The sequence below is a fragment of the Xiphophorus hellerii genome, chromosome 2, assembly GCF_003331165.1.
Source record: "Xiphophorus hellerii strain 12219 chromosome 2, Xiphophorus_hellerii-4.1, whole genome shotgun sequence".
NCBI lineage: Eukaryota > Metazoa > Chordata > Actinopteri > Cyprinodontiformes > Poeciliidae > Xiphophorus > Xiphophorus hellerii.
Genome location: NC_045673.1, coordinates 19,998,375 through 20,022,565, shown reverse-complemented (window position 1 = coordinate 20,022,565; position 24,191 = coordinate 19,998,375). Strand labels below are relative to the sequence as shown.

General features: G+C 36.8%; 1 protein-coding gene across 2 annotated transcripts in view; it reads left to right on the top strand.

The window, feature by feature from the left end:
* The window catches only part of LOC116709868 (polypeptide N-acetylgalactosaminyltransferase 18-like), a 138,472-nt gene extending 118,636 nt beyond the window's left edge, over positions 1–19,836 (top strand). Inside the window, exons 10-11 of one of the 2 annotated variants that reach the window (XM_032548547.1) lie at positions 7,292–7,459; positions 19,426–19,836. In XM_032548547.1, coding sequence (XP_032404438.1) covers positions 7,292–7,459; positions 19,426–19,572 — 315 coding nt within the window. In that variant the 3' untranslated portion in view covers positions 19,573–19,836. The remainder of the gene's footprint in view (positions 1–7,291; positions 7,460–19,425) is intronic. The other variant, XM_032548558.1, reaches the window with a different exon arrangement.
* Positions 19,837–24,191: the final 4,355 nt, after the last annotated feature.

The following is a 24,191-nucleotide window of genomic DNA, read 5'->3' as shown; positions in this document are numbered from 1 at the left end:
TCAGAATGGAGAAGGGAGGCAGATGTCAATGCAGCATTTTTTGGGCATGTAACAGTGATTCAGTGCAGGATTGTGGGCAATGTCAGCAGCGTGGTTGGTTTTTCACTGTGCTAAGAGGGCAAGGAGCTATACATAAAATTTTCATGGATATTGGTAAGTATCATCCAGATCAGTGAGATAAAATATTAATATTGACCCTAATTTTCATAACGGTGCATGGTAGAACAAATTTTTGTCTATCTTGTAAAAACTCAATAAAACGCATCGAAATGTGTGCCTGTAACTCGACTAAATATTTAGAGGGTGTGCATAATTTTGTTAGACATTATAAATGCAGGTTAACATCTATCCCTCCCCAGCCCTTCTACTCCCTCTAACTCCTTTCATTTAGATCGAACTCTAATTATGTTCTTGGACATTCTTGCATCCATAATGTTTCTGTTGTCTCCTTGCCATCACAGCAGATGGTCTTTAGGCAAACACCTGCGCTTTGTCTCTCTCGACATTTACAGCTGGCAATAATAAGCTTACCAGCAGCCTCAGACAGGGAAAAGTCACTCTCACAGCAAGAAGCAGCAGCAGTAGCCACTGCTGCTCTGCCTGGCCACATAGGCTCAATTATCTCATTATCTGCAAGGGAGCAGAAAGGCAATGAAGTGTGATGGTGATTTTCATCTTCTTTTCCTTTAACAATTCTGTTCCATTTAACAAAAGATGAAAATTAAAACCCTCACAGTAGATCAAGGAAAAACCCAGAAGGACAAACAAGAAAGATAAGAATGGAAAAATACCCTCATAAAAGTTTCCCTTTAATAGGAACCAAATAATCCTTCAACACTGCAAGGTAATTTTAATTTAGGAAAGACTGAGGTTTGACCTCACATGGCAAATTCTGCTTTTATTTTGTAGATATACTTTGTTGTAGAAATGTGAGGAATATGTCAGCAATAACATTGTTCCCCTGGTTCTGCCAAGTACATCACATCAAATTACCTGGTTTTTAGTCTGGTAAAAATCAGCCCCTTGCTTTCTTTGTACAGAGGGTCTGGACCCTGCTGGCTGGAGGTGTGGACTCTGTCCCAGACAGAGCACCGAAGGGAGAGGAGAACCCAGCAGAATTGTTTAGACAGGCAATGGCCAGGCTACCTATTTTTACGAACTTGGTTCAGAGTTCTTACAATCTGCTATTTGGGAATCCACAAAAGTCCAAAAGATGCCTCAACCAGATATAAGCTTTTAGGTTTTTTTATATTGTATGATTTTCAATCTCTTTACATTTACCATCATTGGCAGAAATCAATTGTAACTTGTGTAGCTTTTGCAGTTTTTACAGCAGTTGTCATAAATTCTCTGGCTGCAGAGTGAAGCGAGTCTACAGAGAGGTGGAGAATTTGTTTGGAAATAAAACAGCACAGAGCATGGCTTCTCCAATCCAGTCCTCAGGGGTCGATGTCTTGCAACTTTTAGACGGTTTTGCTTCAGCACACCTGAGACAAATAATGAGGTCATTAGCAAGATTCTGGAGAACTTGGCTGCATACTGAGGAGGTAAATCAGCCATTTGATTCAGGTGTGTTGGACCAGAGGCCCATCTAAAAGTCTCAGGACATTTAGACCTTCAGACCTGGATTTGAGGACCCCTGGCATAGATGGATGCATTTCTCTGAATTTAAATACTTTTTTTGTGATTTTTATAAAACTGTGTCTTACTAATACTGATTTCACCCGATTATAATTACTCTTTAGGACCAACGATATAAAACCCTTTTAGATATTTAAAATGGCTTTTTTTTCTGGCCTTGTGAGCAGAAAATGTTTTATATTTAGGAGCACAATGAGCGTGTGGGAGTGAATGCTGAATGCTTTAAAACAGGATCTTTACTATGTGTACTGTATTGCAAGATCAGACTTTTGTTTAAAAAGAATTAAAAGCAAATTCAGGTATTGTTTGACTTTCACGTTGTGCGAGTTAGCAGCACAGTCAATAATAGCAGAAGCCATTGTGGTGCACAGCCTGTGGGGCCAATTTAAGAACTTTTCTTGGTTCAACAACTTAAATGCTCTGTCAGAGCTGTGATGCTGTCAAATCTGAACATGCCTTTGGAGGGTTCAGGCTCAGAATCATCACAGTTTTCTTCAGTATCAAAGCAATCCAGTGATGGCTGTCATTGCAAACAAAAGCTATTAAAAGATAAGTCAGCATAGCTTTGAAGCAGCCTTCCATGTGGTGCTTTTAAATCTTTCTTGATGTTTTTGTGTCTACTGTTCTGAGGCAGGGAAAAATTTGTTTTCAAACTGACTCCAACCAGCACGACCTCGGTAGAGCCATCTGGAAGAATAAACTGTGTTTTGTAATCCCTTTCTTGAATACAATGAAAAATGCCAATATTGTGTATTTGCCTGAAATCAGGTTGTTCTTTTTCACAACTGCAGCTTTTACTCTTACAGCTGAAAATTATTTTAGTAAGGGGAAGGATTAGAGTTTATGTTAATATTACTAATGTCTTACTATGATTTTAGGGTCAGGGTACTTGCATATAAAATTTTAATTCCAAGCCAGTGTAAGTGTTGTTGGGATCCCACAACACCAAGGCCTGAGTACAAACAAGGAATGTTCATATTTTCATCACACAGTTGCATAATTTTCTATTTTTAAATAGAAAAGTGAATACCCAAGCAGTTGTAAAGGGTTTATCTGTTTTAACAATCCAAATTCTCTACAAGCCCCTTTTACGCTTAAACTGGAGTGCTGCTTTGCTCATAGAATTATGCTCCCATCTTTGGAGTAGCACACACATCTCCAAATGTACCCGTGATCGAGTATGCTAATTGGTGAGAGACCAAAGGATGTTTTCAGTAAAAGCTAACAAAATTAACCTGTCAATGGAAAAGCCTTTCTATTGATGAGGTTGGGAAAAAATGCAGAAGCAGCTCCTAGGATTTATAATAAATTTCCTATAACGAAGGGCCAACATCAATAATATAGTTCAGGCTGTGTGATTACCTCACATTGATGAGTAAAAATTGTCTATCCTGAAATCCTACCTTATTTTGAATAATTCAAGTATAGTGGAAAGCTTCTATAAAACATCTTTCATTCACCATTAATGTTCTAGACAATTTCAAAGAATTTATCCTGACACTTTGACCCTGATGGAGCCCATTGGGCTGAAACTTTAGCATGCATTTCTTTGAAATGGCCTGGAAATCAATGGGCGAATGAGAGATTCTGCTAATTTATCTCCTTCAACTATTTCAGCTTAAACCTCAACCCTGTATTGTTGGAAAATATCTCCAGCATATATGTGTTTTACACCCAAGCAAACACCGACAAGGATTACCAGTGCGTGACTCTGCAGGTGCTGTTGCACAGTGTCAGCCTGATGCTTGCGAGGTGTGGGCACTCAGTTGTAGGAACCATGAAGCAAATGCACCTCTCATAAAATAAGTAAAATAGCCTGCTATGTCACATTAACTTTATTTTAGGGATGTAAAATAATGCTACACCTCTAAACATTATTTACATTACATTAAAAATTATGGTTTAAATAAGGTCCAGGATATATTATGCAACTTCCTGGACTACAGAAATACAAAAAATAAAAAAAATCTTCACATCTTTTGCCCCTTGACATTAGAGCACCATAAAACCCCCTCGAACGATAAATATCTGGTCAGTCCAGTAACTTCCAATTTATTATAGTCAGTCACCCGAGATGAACCAGAAGGGCCAGATTAGATCATCAAACTGTAAGTCTTTTATGACTGCAGGAAGATTTCCCTTTAATCGAAATGTCATCTGCTCACGTTGGACTTAAGCACCACAAATCCACCTAAAGCTGACAGCTCCTGTGTTGTCCACACTTGTTAACATGTACATCTGTCAGGAGAGATTGTTATCTGTCAAACAAAGGTCTGTACTAATCTTTCTATTATCAGATGTAAGTCACTGTGACAGGAGAGGAGATGGACGTAAGCTTCCCGTTGGATCTGTAGAGAGAAGCGAGCTTAATCACCTGCATCAGCACACATGCGTACACCAAGAATTAAACCCTTCTTCCAAGTCGTTCACACATTCTTAGCAAACTATGCACATTCAAGCAATCAGATTCATCGGTGTGAACTATTGTCTGTCTCAAGGAGTTTTTAAATGCAGGCTGAAAGGTTCTGTGGCTGTTTCACGGTGCAATAATAGCTCCTATCTAGAAATGTCTTGTTCCTGTAAGACGGTCATCATTCTCATCAATTACCTCCTGTGAGCCCTCACACACGCGCCTGTGGGAGCACACACACACACACACACACACACACCAAGTCAGAGTTTCTGTTTGTTCTGTTCTCTGTCACCTTTCTCCTTACTTTTTCACCCCGATTTAAACTTTTTCCGCTTGAACAGATTTCATGTTGTCCTTGATCCTTCTCTGTTCTCGTTGCTCATCTTTTTTAATGGCAGACTCAGCTAGATGCTTCACATATTTCACTTTTTTTTAATGAAAAGGTTTCAAGTTACCTCTCCAGGCTTGAAAAGTGGGTCAACACTTGCATGCATATTGTCTCCTTATGTTTCTTTTTTCCAGGTATCTAAATATTTTCCCTAACTAATTTTTAGTCTGAACCTACTTTTCTCTGCTCCCTCCCCCACCCTTTGCCACTCCTTCTTTTTCCATTCCTTTTTGTTTTTCATCCTAATTAGAACAGCTCCTGGATTTTTGTTTATTTCTCACAACATGAAAAGTGGAAATAATGTGGAGTATGTTGGTTAATTTTGCAGGTGAACAAAGAAACACACGATTAGCATTCAGAAATTAGCCTACTTTAAGAGAACCTCCTGCGGCTAACATTGATGGACCCTAAACCTCTTTAAAAACATAGGTTACTGCAACATTGTTTTTTTGTGCAGTGATGATGGATGTGATCTTTGTTTAATCGGGTACCTATAATTTAGCAAAATGTACGTTTTGACAAGCAAAGCTGCCAAAATTTACAGGTCTTTTCGAGCAAAGACATTAATGTTTTCTGCCTGCAACATCACACAACCAGAAAAAACACATCTTTTGGAAAGTTTTGTTAAGCTTCGACACATGTGTCCGATAATATAATCGGTGTTCAGAAGGTTCTTGTTTGTCTGTTTAATGTGTTGCCATCTTGTCAAATTTATTGGACTAGTGGCAAAAGATTGACAGCCTGCTCACACATTGCAAAACTACTTAAATATTAATAACAAAACATATTTTTCCTAAAGGCCTCTGGCGAGCATTTGCACTGAGTTGAAATGTACTCCTTTATAGAACAGACCAGTTAATGCATGTTTTGATATCATGTGCAAACCTGGCCATGATTGCCTTCCTGCCTGATAAATGCTTTGTAGCCACACCTCAGTAGCCCTAATCCTTTACAATAGGGGCTTTAAACATACATTCTAAATATCAAATGTGTATTTAAAAACTAATAAAATTTTAACCAGAAATTTTTTTTTTTTTTTAATGAAAACACAGTAGTTTGTCCCTATTAATTACCTCTGGTAAAGGAAAGTTGATCAGTTCAAACACTTATCTGTCTGCTAATTTGCACGGTCATTTCTTTTTCTCCCTGACTATGAGAAAGTGTGTCATGTTTTGATTTCACCCCAATCTGACAACTTTGACAGCCTGTGTTTTGGTGTTAGTCATCCTGTGAATTCATGTCTGCAGCTTGTTGAAGAGTCTCCAGCTCAACTTCTGACAGGAGCAAGAACTCCCCGTTGTTGTAGCTCTTTTGTACTGGCTACCTCTCTATTTATTGTAGAAATACATATAAAATTTAACAGTTTTGACATCATTAAATGGATTTCCTCTCTCCTACCTGTCAGATCATAAAGCTCATAAAATTTGAACCAGGAAAATGAAGTCTCAAATCTAAAAACAGTCTGAGGTTCTGGCAAGCAGGTGTTCTTGGTTCTAGTAATAAGCATGTCAAGGCATAGAGGAGCTTGTAGGATTACACTTGTTTTCAAAGATTCCTTCACAGTTTTTGTTAATACAGTAATTTTTGCAGTTTATTTTGCAGTAAATAGCCATTTTGTAGAAGGTAACTAAAAACACAAACATGTTTTAACATGTTTTCTTTACATTTATCACTGTAGAATAAAAAACACTTTTAGTATTAAACCGAACAGACTTTGCTCACTTTCTCAACTGACTGCCGTTTCATCTTCATTGCATTTTCATCCATAGTTAAACTGAACATTACTTGCTAAATTTTTAACCTGCTCTCAAGCAGCGTTTATTGTGCTCTGTGTCACCATAGATGTCTGACTAACCTGCGAATATGGTTTCCATTATACCTGAAGTCCATGTTGTGTTGTTTTTACCTTCATGTTGGATTAGCAAAGCTGTGAATCCATGAGTGCCTGTGTATTTCTCTCAGTGCTGTTGCAGGAAATGGGACGGTTAAAATGCACTCAGGCTGCAACCCTGGAGAATAAACCAATGCTCAGCAGAAAAATTTAACTTTATAGCTGAATTATTAATACAAACAGACAGTAGATGCTGTAGATGAGCAATAATACTGAATTCTACAAACCTGCAAATTAAAATCAGTGTGTTGTACTTTTTTCTTAGTTTTGCTGGTCCTGCGATTTACACAAGTCTTTTTTTTTTTCCAATTCATGACATATTTTTTGACTGATGCGGTAAATGTTAATTCACACAGTCTGAATTAGCTAAAAGTGGTGCAGCTACGTCTCCAAGGAGATGGATATAAATGCCTTTGCAGGTGGGCCTTATTGTTGTGTTTTAGATTTTGAGCAACGAGTGTGACAACATTTCCCAAGAGTGCTTCCAAAGATTTTCTTTTCTGTCTTTTTTTTTTTATCTGTTTGCAATAGGTAATGGTACAACACAAATTAATTAAAAGCAGACATTTTCTTGAGTGGTTATCTAGTCAAATTAAATTAAGTATGAGTTATGTGATAGTAGCTCAGAATTAGCCACAGTTTCTTTACGTGCAAAAATGATTTCAGGTCATTTCTTCAACACCCAGAAACAGATCCATTATGAAGAGGAAGTGTAGCAATATTAAGTATTAATCTGGTTTATATTTTGTTTTGTTTGCTCACCTCCTCATTTGTGAAAGCATTTTAAGTTTACAAAAATTTTTACATTTTACCTGAAACATTTTCATGGTATTATGTAATGAATACAATACATACGTATTATTTTTATATTTCACATGCTTTGAGCAATATCCCATAATTAAAAATATGTCCAGAAAAAAGTCCTGCCTCCTGACTCCCAGTCGTATCTGTCTCCCAGCAGAATGTGTACTTCACCAGCTCCCAGCAGATTCACCTCGGCGTTCTCAGTCCAACCATCGATGACGACGATAACAAGTGTCTGGTGGATGTGAACAGCAGGCCCAGGCTGCTGGAGTGCAGCTACGCAGCCACCAAACACATGAAGCTCACCTGGACTTTTGCTCAGGTGAGTCTCAGCACCAACCCTCAGATTTCTACATGGTTTAAAAATGTCAGCTCCTTCATTTAAAATGACCACTGTGCTTCATCTGACTGAATTGCTTTCTGGCACTTTGCAAGAAGCTGTTACTTTCTGTTTTCTGTCTGCTTTGCCGAGCAATGTTAATGCTTTAAATAATTAAATTGGATTCTGGCCTCTTCCTCTCCAATTTGTTTCCGACTCGAGGCGCCCCCCCCGGGTTTGTCAGCGCACAGATCATTCATCTGCCGTTTTATGTGACAGGCGTTTTAAAAGCACATCTGCCTCCATTGGATAATGAGCTTCCACACGTTCACGGTTCCTGGCTTATAACAACCCTCTCTTATTTTATAATCTTCACACTTTTAATGTTGACTTACAGTGTGTCAAATTAGTTGAGGGAGCTGGATAATTAGTAACAAGAAGAAATGGCTACATTCAAGCTCTGGGCTTCTCCGGGTTGTTTGCACTTGTACATATTTTTCTGTATATCTGTGCCTTATTTTTAGTCTCAGACTGTTGTTCAGATTGGAAAATAGGCTTACTTTACAATCATACCAACAATTCATCTCTGCCCCCACTGAACGTCCAGCATCCTCAGAGAACGATACAACCTCACCTTTCTCCAGCGCTTTAGGTCCTTCAGTTTGTGTGGTTTCTGGGCAGACTGGCAGGGGAATCAGCCTCTAATTAGCATCAGCCTGAATCAGAAAGATTCTCTCTTTCAATTCACGTTTGGGCTCAAAGATCAGAGACCCATTAGTCAAACCCCCACAGGTTTTTTTTATTTAAAAGAAAACTCAATTTTCTCCATGAAAAGTTTGAAGAAGTTAAATTACGCCCTGGGACGGAATTAGTTCTAAAAGAGAAGATGAAAGTTTAGATGTCTAAAAAGTTTAAATGTATAGGAGGAGTGCTATGAATGAATAATGTGAGATTTGACCACTTTTACCTTTGTAAGTACAAGAAAACTTTCCTTTCATCTTTTTTTATTATCTGATTGGAAGAGCTGCCCCAAATATTGTGGGTTTTTAATTTTCCATTTGTTATTACCAGATGTTATATTTGACTAATAACTACTAAGTTATTTCACATATTTTTAGTTTTGTAAATAGAAATAGGTTTTGTCATTAAATGAGTTAAAAAAAAATTTAAATGAAATTGAAAACTAAGCTTTAATTCAGTTTCTCTTACCTTTTTTTTTTAACTTGGAACAAAATGAAAGATTATATAAGAATAGAAAATAAAGTCTACTTTCTCCCCTCAAGTTTGTCCAAGTTGTGTTCTAGCAGTTTCTAGTTGACCAGATGTAAAATTGTCAGCATCTCTACGAGGATCCTTTTCATGATCGTCTTTTTCTTTGCCTCTTTTTACTTTTATCATCAATTATTAAACTGGTAGTTCTATAATCACAAGTAGATTGTAGCCATGGTCAATCACAAGCATAATGCTCAGCCACAATCAGCGATTACCTGGCATACTCTCATTGTGGAAGACAAGATTTCCTTTAAATATGAATCACGGGGCGTCACAAAGCGCAGTAGTCGGAGCAGGCGTCCCGTACATAGAGGCTGCAGACTTCGACCTGGCCATCCCAAGCTTGACCGTCACATAGAGGCGGCAAAGACATGCGGTTCCTTTGCCGCACGCCTTTGTCCCTTCTCTCTGCCCCCTTCCTATCGGATTACTGTCAAATAAAGGCCACCAGTCCCAACAAATTTATTGAAAGAAAGAAAAACAATCACAAAAGGTCAAGCCAGACCAGAGCATTTCAAAGCCAAATTTATTTTGTTTATTTGGAGTTGGTCCTGAATTTCCCTCATCAGGTCAATGTGAAACAAAATCTATGGCTAAACAAATAATTTTCAATTCGGCTTACAAATCTCAGTGCCTTTTCTTTCAAGGTGATGGTTGTGGTTCTTAGCTAAATCAGCACACTCATAGCTGTGTGTGGGTGTGTGTTTGTGGGTGTGTGTGTGTGTGTGTGTGTGTGTGTGTAAAATTAAGCATTACTGCCATTTTTAAAGCCCTGATTGCTTTTCATTTCAATAGAATAGGAAGATTCACTGCAAAAAAAGGCACAAAGAAAATAATGGTTGTATATTTAACACTGTATCATGCACAATTTGATTACCAAATCAAATAAAATCAAAATAAAATATTTTACCACATGACCACTATTGTTCCCATGTGCCAAGAATCCCTCATATGTCTTTATTGTTATGGATAGTAGAACAATTCTGACTAAAGTGATGAGCAATGATTCTATGGTAACATTAATTAATTAATTACATTTCAGTGCCCAGACTGGTCACTCCTGCAATATGCTGTCTGCATTAATGTCAGTCAATCCCCTTGACTTCCCAAATTCTTGAAATTGAAAGTGAAACTGACATGTTGACATATGCCATGACTAATTTAGTCAATAGTTATCTGATCACTTGAGGGCAGATGTTCAGTGTTGGAATTTCATTCCTAAGCTTTTAGATTATTCTTACGGAGGCCCTCAGGGGATAAGGGTGAAAAACACAAGACAAGAAACTTGGTTTGTTGCGTGCATCAGATACGCTTGGCAGCCCAAACGCAAACTGCTATAGAGCAATGGTTCTCTCAAAATTATTAATATGTACAAACCACTGACCCCAGCATTCTGCATACCCTCACCCGATTTTCAAAACTGTTTCATAAAATAGTTTTGTATAATAAAAAACATTATTTTACAGAGCTCTACAACTGATCCTTAGGCTGTAGGTGATGCATAGCAGCTCTGCTTAAAAATGAATGAAGCCTATAGCTAAAAGAAACAGAAGTTGGGTGGATTTCTGCAGACAGAGGAGGAGGAAAACTAAAAAAGGAGATAAATGTTTGATAAAAAACAAAATTGTAGTGTGTGGGCAATGAAAAAAATAAAACAAAACAAAGGTTTTTGACTGTGATGAAAAAGAAATGAAGCAAGCCAGACCATGGGCAGCATCTGATTTGAAGCATGCAGTCTGAATTATTAATAAATAGATTTTTTAAAATATTAAAGTCAACTTAATTCTAACAGAGCAGATACCAGAAGGGGATATCTGATAAAAGGGGAAGGAGCTGAGAAAAAATAAATTCAAAGAAACATTACAGACAGTTGGGTAAATCCTCTAAATTGTACTAACTAGAGTTTACTATTGATATGATGCCCATTGCGTCTTAGTTGTTCTGCTTGTATTGGGTTGTTAATGGCCAGAACCTACTCTTTGGACAGCCAGTAAAAAGTTTCATTTCACAGAGTTGAGGAGTTTGTCACTATTCTTTAGATTTACAAGAGAGTAAAGTAGCAGAGTCAGAGTGCACCATCAGGATGACCCACATAGAGCCTAATCAGCAAAAATTGCCTGCTTTCAAATGAAGTCAAAGCGTTCGCATCAAGTGAAACAGCAGTTTCTTTTTTATTCTGCTACACTAAATATGAGGCAGCACTTAGCATTTTTCTGCTGCAAATTTGACGTCTATTATTAAATATGGCTTAAAGTGCAAAATCAGTGCTCAAGCACACTTGACAAGCACACTTTTTTTAAACGATGAACACCAACTCTTGCTTTCTTAACACTGCAAATACAACAGAGGCTATAATCAGAGACACTGTTATTACTGAATATCCCTGTCTCCACTCAGTCTTTATTGTGACAGTAGTACTACATTGACCAAGCTTTCACTCCTGAGGTTTGACTGGACATCAGGTCAGGTGATATAGAGACCCGGTGGCAGTCATGTGGGAAGATCTGGGTGTGTCGAATTTCTGCATACATGCGAAGGCCAGATGGATTGTGGCTTTGCTTGCAATAATCTTGGCAGAGCTTCAGTTCGTCCGGGCAAAGAGAGACCCGAGCTATAAAAAGGATTGGTCTCGAGTTACTAATATACGTACAGATGATGACAGAACAAGATCCTGGTCACATCCATGGCCTTAAAGATAGGGAGAGGAACTCAGTCCTCCAGTGGAAGAGTTGTGTCTCTTGATCATCAAAGGTGTGGTTCAAGAACTGTCAGAAGTTTTTTTTTCTGTGAACAGGTAGTCATTCCTCTCCCTTTTCTCTACATCCATGCAAAGGATAAAGAATTGCTGCAAAATTGACTTTATACAACTATCCAGACTTCCTTCTTACCTAATATTCATACAGTCCTTTAGTCTTTGAGGTATAGGACAAGTGGTTTTCTCAAATAGTTCAGGAAGAAATGCGATGTATACAGGACATCAACTGAACAGTGAAGATTTTATTTCAAACTGCATCTCTAGTCAGAGTTATGAGAGTCATGAGGGAATCTTGGCCCAGCTGTAAAAATCTCTGTTGTGTGATCAAACAAAACACCTGTTTCCATTAACCTTGGTAGCTCATTGTTTTTGGAATATTCCACCAAATATACCAGCAATCAAAAGTAAGGCGTTGGTAGAAAATCACAAACTATCCAAACATTACCTTGTGCATGTTACATATTTTCAACATCAGGCTCGATGTATGATAATGAATGTGTTTCTCAGGTGCATCACTCAATCTACACCCATCAAACTTTTAGACATGTAATCATTTTCGGTTATGTTTGTGCTTTCATTAATCAAACTTTTAGTAATGTTTGTACATTTTAACCAACAATATATGACAAAAATTATGCTTAGAAATGGTTGCTGAAAACACTCTAAATCAGGGTTCACTTAAACTTAGTTACAAAAATTAAAACTAAGAATGTTGGAATGTAGTGAAGCCACAATATTTTGCATTACAATAAATTATATTAAATGAAATGCTCTTTATTCTTTTGTTTTATTTAGCAGGTAAGTAGGTTTATCTCTCAATAGTAATAAGTTTATTGCAACAAAAAAAAAAAAAACAGAACAGAGTTTTGATTTTACTTTAATTACTTTTTAACATTCACTTAATGCACGCTGCTCCACTATTTTCTACTCTTTGTCTTCGCCGGGTCTTTTCGTTCAGCACATCCTTTAAGCTGAGTGACCTGAAGATTGAGTGTCCAGTTGACAGATTGCCTGACTCGCCAGCCTGGCTCCATCGCCAGCCCATCTGATGGCTCCCCGGCTGACTCGCTGTCTGAGGGGCTGATTAACAAGCGCTCCCACCTTAATAGCAACGAATCAATAGTGCAATCCAACTCTGCACTCTGCAGAATGACAGGAGAGTCGACTACAGAATAGAGGAAAGTGTGGTGGATAAATGCCAAATGGTTTTCTCTCCAACAGAGATGATTTATTTTTTTTTTGTAGCATGTGTGTTCCAGTGCAGATTTTAACTTAGCCTGCGTGTTTATTGTGATGAGCCGACGTTTTAGAAAAGCCCTCAGGTAGAGCACAGATTTCAGTGCCTTTTGTTGAAAGTCTGTCAGGAATTCACACGCTTTAAATAATCTAGTTTTCTGGAGATAAAAAGACAAGGAAGATTTTTGTGATTATTTTACTTACTTGAAGTCTGCCTCTCCTTTATTATAATCTATGAAGGAAATAGCAAAATCATTGAGTCCTATACTTCTATAATCTCCCTTTGGCACTCACAGCACCAAGTTATGATCAACATGGATTGCTAAAGCCAGTGCTCTAAAGTTTTCTGGAACCAGCTGAGGATTCATGTAATATCTTTTTTATTATTTAGGTAAATAAGATAATATAATGTCTCTAAATTTCACAAATAAATTTAGAGGGCTTTTTTTAGAAATCATTGTTACTTTTTTATTTTGTATTTTTTTACATATGTGTCAAAAAATGCTGCGTTTTTTTTTTTTTTTTTTTTTTTTACACTAACTTAAATAATGCATTTCAAGAGGCAGTAGATTTACACTTCTGCTTACAGTAGCATAAATCTAAGTGTAAATGTGCAGGGTACACACTTTTACTCTGCATATTGTTGTTTGATCTCTTGTATTAAATAATTAATCGCGAGCATTTTCAGTATTTTTATACATATTTCAGCCTTTGCAAGGCACTTGTCCTGATTGGATGCACTAACGTAACAAAATTCTTTCCTCAATTAAAATCAATCAGTCACCATTTAACACAGCATGTTTCATTAAGAAAGCCATTTCAAACAGCAAATTTAATAACTGGGAATTTCTGAGCCTGTGACCTTGTTAAGAAATTGATCATAAAAAGTGTCACACTGCTGGCACCCATATAAGTGATTGATGGGGGAACCACAATGACCTCAGCCTGAGTTGGTTCTTTGCCTAGTCCTTAGCAAAGTTCACAGAAGTTTTTGCACAATAACCAATGAGACATTACTGACAATAAACTGAAGTCTTATAATCTTACAGTAAAGGAGTTGAGCAAGATCACCATATGGTCTTTAGAGTCTCCATGACCTTTGAAATAATGCCAACACCTATGAGAGCACAGATATCACAGTTAATGAAGTTTCCTTATAAATGAGGGACATTTGTGAGCTTTCACCATCCATTTCAGTTTTACTCTGGAGAATGACACAGCAGTTTTTACTTTCATAATTTTATCAGCTGCTCAAGAAAGTGCTGATGAAGGGACTTGGCAGCTCCTCTAGAGCATGCCATTTTGCACAAAAATAATAATCTGATCAGAAAGAATCATGAACACAAATCCTGATATCTGTGTTTTATGGATCACTCTGAGCGGATTGGTTAAAAAACACACCGATGTCCTAAAGCTTAAAGTTGTTTCATACGAGTCACAGTAATGTAAAATTATGTGAGCTGCAGCCATGGATTTGGATAAGTTATTCCTTTTGAATGTTTTAGAAAAAATCATCTTACCTTCAGAGTTACTATATAAAAGAAACCCAGAGGTATTGGCTTTCACTGATAAACAAAAAAATATCATTTTAAAGTTCTGCAGTAAGCAAAAACATTTTAAATAGGACATTTTTTCATAACTATTAAAACTGGTAAGTGTTTTATCCATAATGTTTACTAAGGTCATCAAATCAACTTCAAATCTGCTTTTTTGTGCTGTTCCTGTTGCCCACTGCTATTCTCCTGTTATTCTAATTCCTTAACACAATGCCAGGGGTCTCTGACATGTACATTTTCCTTTAAAATTGCAGGCAAAAGCATCAACAAAGTGGGAGGTGTGTGTGTTTCTCCCCAGCTGAGAGCCCTCTTCCATCTGAAGCACTACTTGTGCCAATCTTTAAATGAAACGGACCACATTATGACATAACATATTCACAGCAGTTGCAGTGCCAAAAGTGACAATAAAGTAAAATGCACTAGCCTTACCTTCTGTGACAGCTCTGTGACCATTGATCACCTCCAGGGTGATCAAAGAAGGCCTGCAGTTATCTGTTAACACTATTGCTATTAAAAGATGCAGACAAGTTATTTTTAACTAGCCCACTTATAGAAATGTTTAATTTAACCCACAATATACTGAAGCATGGTGGCCCAGGCCTATCTACTGCATTATTATCAGGGTTCATATGTTTATGGATATATTAAAATACTTTTCCAGGTCATGTTAACTGAATGGAAAATGCTGGAATGGGTGCTTCAACCTTAAATACCCAAGTGGCATTTTGGTTCTAGGTCAAGAAGATTAATGCTATGAAGTGGCCAGTCTTTTTTCCTGGTTTTTAATTCAATAGGAAACTTAGGCTGGATATTTAGCATTGTAGTTTGTACAACAAAACATTTGAAGTTAGTGAAGAGGACGTAGCCTACATAGGTTTTTGTAACCACCTCATGTTAATTATTCTTTTGGTGTTTTGTTAAATTTGATATTTTATTTCATGTGTTGCTTGACGTAGAAATGTCCATAATAACACATAGGATTTTTTTTTTTTACCTTTACATTTCTTATTTTAAAAACAGAACAGTGCGGGGATAAAATGATTTGTGCAGAAACAACTATTCCCATCAAGAGAAGAACACTTCACTCATAAACAATTTCATGTTTTAGCTCAAAATTTTATGTCCACATGAAGACTCAGAATCTTGGGGGAAAAACTTCTGTATGCTCATTTTCTAGGCTCACACTGATGGTCATTCTATTGAGTGCGTGTGTTTTTGTTTTTATTTCCTTGGACGTGGGTGAGATTTTTAAAGCATACTGTTTTTAATGGAAAGCAGCTCTCGTGAACAGCACAGCGAGTTTGACACAAATGAGTTTCGTCTTCTTTCTCACGGGGCCCAAGCTCATTAAAGTATATTACTGTTTGTGCCAAAAAAAACGAAGGACCTACTTTGGTTTCCAGCCTGTTGTTGAAGAGAATAAAATGTAACACACATGCATACGCACAGGGGAGAGAAACAGGCTCATATTAAGTGAAAGCAGAGTCCTTATTCAGAGGCGTATTGTGTTAAGCAATAACTACAATTACACTAGATAACATTAAAGTACTCAGCAGCATATTTATTCAACTTTTTTAACACTACATCACCTTAATTGCTGTCAAACATCTGAATGTTAAACAAATGCATGGTGTCATATAAACATTAAGCCCTTTGTGTACCCTTGCTAATAATGTCACTAAAGATAACAATTGATGGGACCAAATCGTTTTTAAGAATTTGAGATTCAATGCAAATAACAGTTATTTGTGCTTAGCCTACACATATGCCAAAATTTAACTAGCATAATCAATAATCTCCACTTATTTTCCGGAGCCCATTGAACTCCTTTAGTTTTCACTGGATTGGATGTCTGAACTCATTGCAACTGTGACAAAAATAAAAATCTGTGAAGCTGAAATAAGTGAGTTAATAAAATTGCTTTAAAATTAATGGACAACCAAAAGAAACAAAATTTCAATCTTAGAGTGACATGCAGTCATTTAAAAAACCAATAATGAAAAGTTTTAAGTACCTCCTTGGTGTTTCCACAGGATTTAAGTGGAAAATAGCAGCTTTGAGCTGCTTATCGAGTGCATTGATTAACGGGTCTATAGCAGCAAAGCACCAAAACTCCTTATTTATCTTGAAGTGGCCACACTGATGATGATCAAACAGGTGTGTGCTAACACAATGCTAAGGTGGAAAGCTGAACAGCTGAACAGATCAGATTGAACAACTTGTTCATTCTGATCAATCTAGGAAGGTTTTCAATAACCATTTCAAAACAATTTGTTGAAGTTCATCACACTACAGAGATAGAGAGAGTATTCATGAGCAGAAAACATTTTAAACGGTTGCCAGTTTTGAGTGATGTGACACTTTGCACACAGGTGAACTTAATTTCATTAAGCATTTGGTTGCATCGGAGTGTTATAGAGGCTTTATAGCAAAATGATATGTGCAAAAAACACATTCAGCTCAAGCTTACATTTTTATATTTTGCTTATTTTAATTATGCAAAAACTTTATTTAGCCTAATAAATATTTAGCATAAATATTACATGTTAATATAAATCTTAAATACGTATTTTTCTCAGCATTTAGCTCAAGTTCTTGAAGACTGAGGCACCTCTCATAACTTAAACCAGAAGAGTGGCAGCACTTTTGCCTCCTGTCCTTCCTTGTTCTGCAGTTGTAAACTGGTATTAATTTGTGATCACAAGCTGTGACATTTCAAACACAAGGTCAAATGAATGTTGGCTATGGCTGACAGCTACCTATTTTTCACAGCACATATTTAGCAGCTGGTGGGCTGCCTGTTGGAAAAGATCCCAGAAGTTAAGTGTTAATTGTGTGGTTAATGACAAGGTTAATAGTAGGATGAATATCACCCATTGATGTAAATTGATTCACAGCCATTTACCAATTATAAGATTTATTTTGTAATGCATGATGCTTCATATTGGTATGTGGTTGTTTGTTTAATCAGATTAATTGACATCATATAAGCAGGTGTTTACTTCAGTGTTAGAGCATGGTTTTAACTGTGCTCGGCTTATTCTGCTCCCCATGGTTTAAAGTGTTTGTGTACCCTTGCTGGTTTTGAAATGTATTATAATATTTACTATGTACCTCTGAGCAGTAAAATGTGAATACATGTCATTACCAAAATTTAAATCTAAGGGTTATTAAAAAACACGGTACAAGACCAGCCGCATTTGTGGACTATTAAAAACAATGAAAAAAAATTGCTGTAGCCATAAAGGAGGGTTAATAGTGCATGTATTTGCACCCAGCTGCTATTGTACAAACATCATGCACATGCAGTCAGATACAGAATATTGTTTTGGATGTTTCTATGTTTTTTTATGTGAGAGTAGAATAAACTACTCTCAACCAAAACAATCCAATGATGGATGGTGAAAGTGATTGGCAGCATCTTAGGTAACCTTAAGAATATAAACCACAAAGTTTGAAGCCATAAAATCTTATTTTGAAAAGCCTTGTACCATTGGTGACTGTCTGTTGTAGGTATTCTATTCATATATTGCATAAAAATATACAGGAAAAACTGCCCTTTCTTATTGCCTTTATAATTAAAAACATTTATTTTGGGGGTTTATAATAGCCAAGGTGGAGGGGCCAAAGAGTCACGTGTGGTTCTAGAGTGACAGGTTTCGGTTTTCGGACCCCTGAAGACATATTCTTCGCATGTGTCACCGAGTATTCAAAAAGCACTGCATTTTATTTTTTTATATAAAAAAAAACCATACCTAGAGACTTTTCACTCACTAAAATGTACCTCGTTCATGTGTAAAACCTAAAGAGTTACATTTAGAGTTGATTGATCCAAACAGGTGTGTGTCGTAAGCGCATCCAGCACATGCGTCACACCACTTCCACATAGAGCAGTTTTGCCACTTACTTGATTCCGTAAAAACTGCTTTTCTCTACAGGTAGCATAAAGAATAAGTTTCTGAAAAGAGACAGCTAAATGAAATGGTTATGCAAGGTTTCTCTGTATGAGGAGACATAGTGACCTAATCTGGACTCCATTTGCGCTAATGTTGTAAAAACAAAGACTTGAAACTTAATTTGTGGTCTCGGTCTCAAGTTTTATTAGCAATCTCTTCACCTATAATCAGGAGTGAAAGTGAGTCGATGTGCAAGTCTGCAGCTATGACAGGTGATGCTGTGCGTGCTCGTGTTTTCCTGTGAAAGGGTGCACCCAATTAATCAGCTAATGATGTTTCATCATAATCTGCTTTAGCTTCATAATAATGATCACACATGTGTTTTTCCAGTTGAACACTATTCTCTTGCTCCCGGATTATCAAAAGCCCTTCCTGTTGTCTTCATTAGACATTGACATTCTGTCTCATTCTCCCTCCAGACAACATCCAACTTTATTATGTTGTAATTCAGAAATCTTAAAGCTTGACATGGATTTGGTAAAAATGGTTTTTAAGCATCTGTGCCTTTAAGGTTTTTGTTTTGACCTAAGTTTCCTTAGGGAGAAAAAGCACACTTATCAAGTCTGATCTTAGTTAAGCTACTGCTCTCTCCTGTGTGCTTCAGAGCTTCAAGCTTGCAAAATATCTGTTTCTACAGAAGATTCCTATTTGCTGTTTCTAAGTTCATCAATGCATTTTATTAAAAATATACTTGCCCTCCTCATTTCTATTGAACCAGTAAGTGTGTTTTTTTCCATATGCGGTTTTTGCAATTTTTATTAGTTTGTGCCAAGTAAACATTACAGCTATATTGCATTTAATGTTTTTATCTCATTGTGTTTACTTTATAGCCCTTCTGACAACCAGACGATGTCTCATTATGTTCTGTTATGCAAACTGTAAAATACAAAAACATGAAGTTCTTTCTTTTTACGTATCTAATGGATGACAAGGACATTTGATAACCTCTATACATGTAAATGCAAATGGGCTGGACATAAATGCAACTGAAAAATGTTCTCCAGTCAACATTAAAAATGGGGTTGCTCATGTTTACAGAGGTAAACATGTTCGCTTCCAAGAACAGAAGGGTATTAGAGAAAGCTGAAAACATTCATTACAAGTGGGTCGGTGGTAGATTATTTATTTAGGTGTCAAACTAATGTCTGCTTTCCTTCATCTTGTTTGTTTGTTTGTTTTTTCCTTTATCTGCAGGGGGGAGCCATCCAGAATATTGAGTCTCAGCGTTGTCTGGAGCTGGTGGAGAGCAAGCAGTCAGCGTTCACCTTCCAGCTGGCCATTCAGGACTGCACTGGTCAGAAATGGACTATCACAAACATTTTGACTGTCCTACCACAGTGAAATCTGTCAGGATGGAGTTATGACACCCATTAAGAAACTATTAGAGTCCAAACAGAGGGGGACTTTTCCCAAAAACCCCAAAAGAAATTAACTCTGGATGAGTTTTTACCCAGAAACTGGACAAGAATACACATGCTTCTATCATGACCGGACCATCAGTAACTTAACAACCTTTTTCTACCAATGAAATGAGCAAGGAGACACTCACAGGTGGAGCAGATGCTGTCCAAGCTATTAAGCCTGCCATTAAAATGAGATAAATTACGGTTTGTTCTTCAAGGGGAAATTCTCATGAAACCATGGAAGCAGGCTGTTTATTGCAGGAGTGGGGTTGCTTTGTTATTTTGGGTCCCTGTCAGTTTGAGATGGTGCCTGAAACCCCATCTGTCTCTTTGCAGAATCAGCAAAACAAAGTTATGACCATAATTCCAAAATGTCTGAGTGTATAGATAGTTGGGGGAATGAGCAGAAAACCTGCTAGAATGCAAAGCAGCTGATGTTTTTGCACAAATCAAACATGGAAGGCAGTCATTAGTCGTTATCGTCCTGTTTGGCGTAAGATTGAAGACATCAAAGAAGCTCTAAAGTCTCTATCACAAAAACCTGACAAAGTGTAATGCTGAGCAACGACAGAGTGATTTAAACTCACAGAATGATAGAAACTCTGCCCCCTCAGAAGTTTTATAGTCCGTTTCAAAACTAGATGAAAGTCCTGCAGTGACCGCACACGTGTGGTCAGAGACAAGGACTTTAAGATTTGATGCAACTTTATGAAACATCTGGGTAACCCTGTCGTAATAATGAAGACCAACTCAATTGGAAACTGGGCAGCAAAGACCTGAATTCATAAGGATTTCAGAAAAACTAAAATTTTTGTTAAGGACCCAACTTTCTTTCAAGACTGGCCATAGCCAAGAAAGAAGTTACACTTTAAAATGAAACAATCAAACTTTTTATGTTGTAGGACTTTCATTACTTATAGCCACCCCGGGTAAAATGTCAGAGGAACTCATTTTTATCTCAGTAATATAATTTCACAGTGAACTTTATTTCTGACATACAACTCCTTCATTGCGGAACATTATGCAGCTGAATGACCAAATGAAAACCCATTTTCAGATTCATGGTATCGGCCTCATAATTTTTCTTTAGCAAGATTTTTTGGAAGAGAAACATATTCCCCACCTCATGGAGCCCACCCACGAACAGTCACTGAACAGTTGCTTTTCCATATTTTCATTCCAGATTTTTTTGCTTTATGCCAAACCCACCACAACTAGTTGTCCTTGTAGTTGTCAGCCAGTGGCATATGTTGAAGTCATAGAATAAAAATGCTTTTCCCTGACATGACTTCCAAAAAATGGATTGGCACATAGACGGCATTTAATAATTTTCATTTTCAAGAGTAGCTAAAAGAAAGAAAAATACCCATTTGTCATTTCTTCTCCTATGACAAAGTAAAACTTCCCAGATCAATTAAAATAACAAATTTTAGGTTGCAAAACTCTGATTATTTACTAATGGTGTCAGAGGGTCTCCAATGTCTTAAGTTCATGCAGCTAATTTATGTAAAAACACTATATTTAGACCTTTTTTTTTTTAGGGAAAGTTGAAGCCGAATTTACATTTAATTTGTAGTTGGTCAAACTCAGAATTCTGAAACCAATTTAGAAATAAATTAAACATAGTCTATTTAAACCTTCAGGTTTTCAATCATAAAACTTTAAAAACCATATCAGCATACACAAAATAGTAAATAAGTGAAAACGGTAAAAATTCACTGAACAAGACTTTAAAAACTAAATGACACAATAAGCAAGATTCTTTAAAAAAAATCTCTTTTTCTATTAAAATCTTATTGTGCAACATAATATTTTAAAACATCAAAATAACAGTAAATTATTTTCTAAAAGAAATTTAATGCCAGGGCGTCTGCTGTTTTTTAGCAACTTTGGCCCTATGATCAATCAATCAATCAATCGATCAATCAATCAATCAATCAATCAATCAATCAATCAATCAAATTTTATTTGTATAGCACATTTCAGCAGCAAGGCATTTCAAAGTGCTTTACATCATATCAAACACAGAAACACAATGCAACGTAGAATCAACAATCAAAACACGACATTAAGTCAAGTTCCATCAATAAATTTGTAATTGATTCCGTTTCAAATACAATCCTAAACAGGTGGGTTTTTAGTCTAGATTTAAAGGAAGTCAGTGTTTCAGCTGTTTTACAGTTTTCTGGAAGTTTGTTCCAAATTTGTGGCTATAACTGTCTGTTTCTATTAACAACTAAAAGATCTGCAACAGAATACTGTAGAGGGAGTTATTATTTTCTCTACAGGAAATAAAAAAACTGTAGATGTAAAAACTAATGTAAAAACTTTGTGAGGTCCTCAGGTGCAGGAGTGTTAATTATTTTTAGGAAAGTGTGAACCCAAATGAGGACTTCAGACTAGTTGTGAAGTGGATTCTTTACTTGGCTCTCCTACAGACATCAGTTTTCAATGACATGTTTCTTTGATCATAGTCAAAATGCTCTGAGCCTCTGAAGCTCAAGTGTTGCCTGAAAATTACAGCAGAAATTTGGATATATTCTAGCCTGCACTTTGGTTCGACTGATGCCAGACATCGGTTAAGAAGAACTCTGCATCCTGCCGACTTAAATTAAACAAAGCTAGTGATTAACACACATGATATTAAAACGACTTCAGAAACTGGAGAGATGCAAAGATGTGAGCTGATGTTTGGTACATTTCTTTTCTTTAATTATCCTCTAATTCAGTCAGTTACAGCTCTACAGCCGAGTGTCCAACATCAATAGACTTCACAGATAAAACGAATTTGGAACAGAACATGTTGCCTTATCCCTCAGCCAGTTTAAAAAACCTCTGTGAAATCACAATTTTACACCCACCCTCTCAACAGTTCATGGCAGATTTTACAGACTTGTTCGAAAGGTTAAGATTGTAGCTTTTATTAGAGATTGTAAATGTACGAGTCCCTTTCTATCTGCAAACATAGTCCTCTTAAGACCTTTAAAAGCAAAAAAAAGGAATAGCTATGGAGGGTATGAATTAAATCAAGTACAAATATTGACCACTGGTATTTATAATTTTTAGTTTCCTAAATTGCAGACACTTTTTTGCTCCAGGAAGCAAAGCATGAAAAATGATAGACTACTTGTTACAGAGGATTGCATAGGAAGCAAATAGCTGATTGAGAAAGGATGCACTGAGCTGAGTGTTGCTTGCTGACGGAGGCCTGGCAGCACAGCTGTTTGCCTGGCATGGTTTAAAGCTGACTTTTGATAAACAACCCGCACCACTGAATGTAGCTTCCTGCTGACATTCATCCCTTAAATATCACAATCGGTTATTTACAGCTGCCAGGGGACACACAGCCTTCAAATAGGAGACCGCTGTGTTTTTGTTTTTGACCATCTCAATGCCAATATCTCTGATTTCAACTGGACAGATTAATAATTAGGCAGTTACTATTTGCCTTAACTTTTGTATGGCCTAGTTTTAAGCTTGACTTTTTTGGGTATCTTTAATTGCACCCCCTCCAGTAAGTGACTACTCGAGTTAGACACAAAGATAAGACTTCTACTACAATCAGCTACAATAAGCCCTTGCCTTGTGCGTTTCCAATGTGACACATTGTTACTCGATATATGGTTGTGCAGATTCTGTTGAACAAGAAACCCCAGAGGTTCTCACTTTGCCAGGGAAATCCATTTTAATTTACGATTTTAAATTATGGATCTGCTTTATAAAACAGTGAAAAGATCCATTGTGTTTTATTTATATTAGTGCCGTCAAGATTTGTTGGCTTTTTTGTGCCAATATTTGATTAACTATTCTTTTTAAAGTGGCAGCATATCTGCACTTGCAAGAAATACAATTAGATTCGATATTCGTGGCTGTGGTGGTGGTGAAGGTCAAACAATCTAGATAAATAGGAAACAAACAAAGATGTGTCGGCAATCAATTTGTTCACCATAAAATCTAAATTCAATGTCAAAAAAGTAGCTTCTAATTGTTGTAAGCACTTTTACTGTTGCTCAAACACTAAATCAAAAATGTTCTCATTCATTTAGCTTTGGCACTATGATAAATGACTGTGTTTGGCTGCTAATTAACTTTTGTAAATCTGTGTAGGAGTAAATCTGCAATCTGTTAGTGGATGAATTATCCATTCACCACTTGCCTCTGTCCAGTAATGAGACTGCAGCAGCTCAGACCAGTGTTCCTCTCATTTTTCCATCACAACATGCTGCAGAAAAGAACTAGAGGTTAAATCAGACATGAAAGAGACACACTAAGCAGATAACACATTATAGAACCAAAAGTAGCTTCTTTGTTCCTCACTTTCAGGTACTGTGGGCGCAGGACATCGTTACTGAAATGTGTTGAATGACAGGCACTCATGTCACATTTGGGTCTTTTAATGATGCATTTCAATTCGCATTTCAATTGCTCTTTTTTTATATTTATTAGAATTATCATGCAACAAAAAACATTCTACTTTTGTGCAGATTCTTTCTTCCCTGTACATTGTTAAGATTGTATATTTAGGCTCAAATACCGTGCTGTGAAAAGGCATCGGCC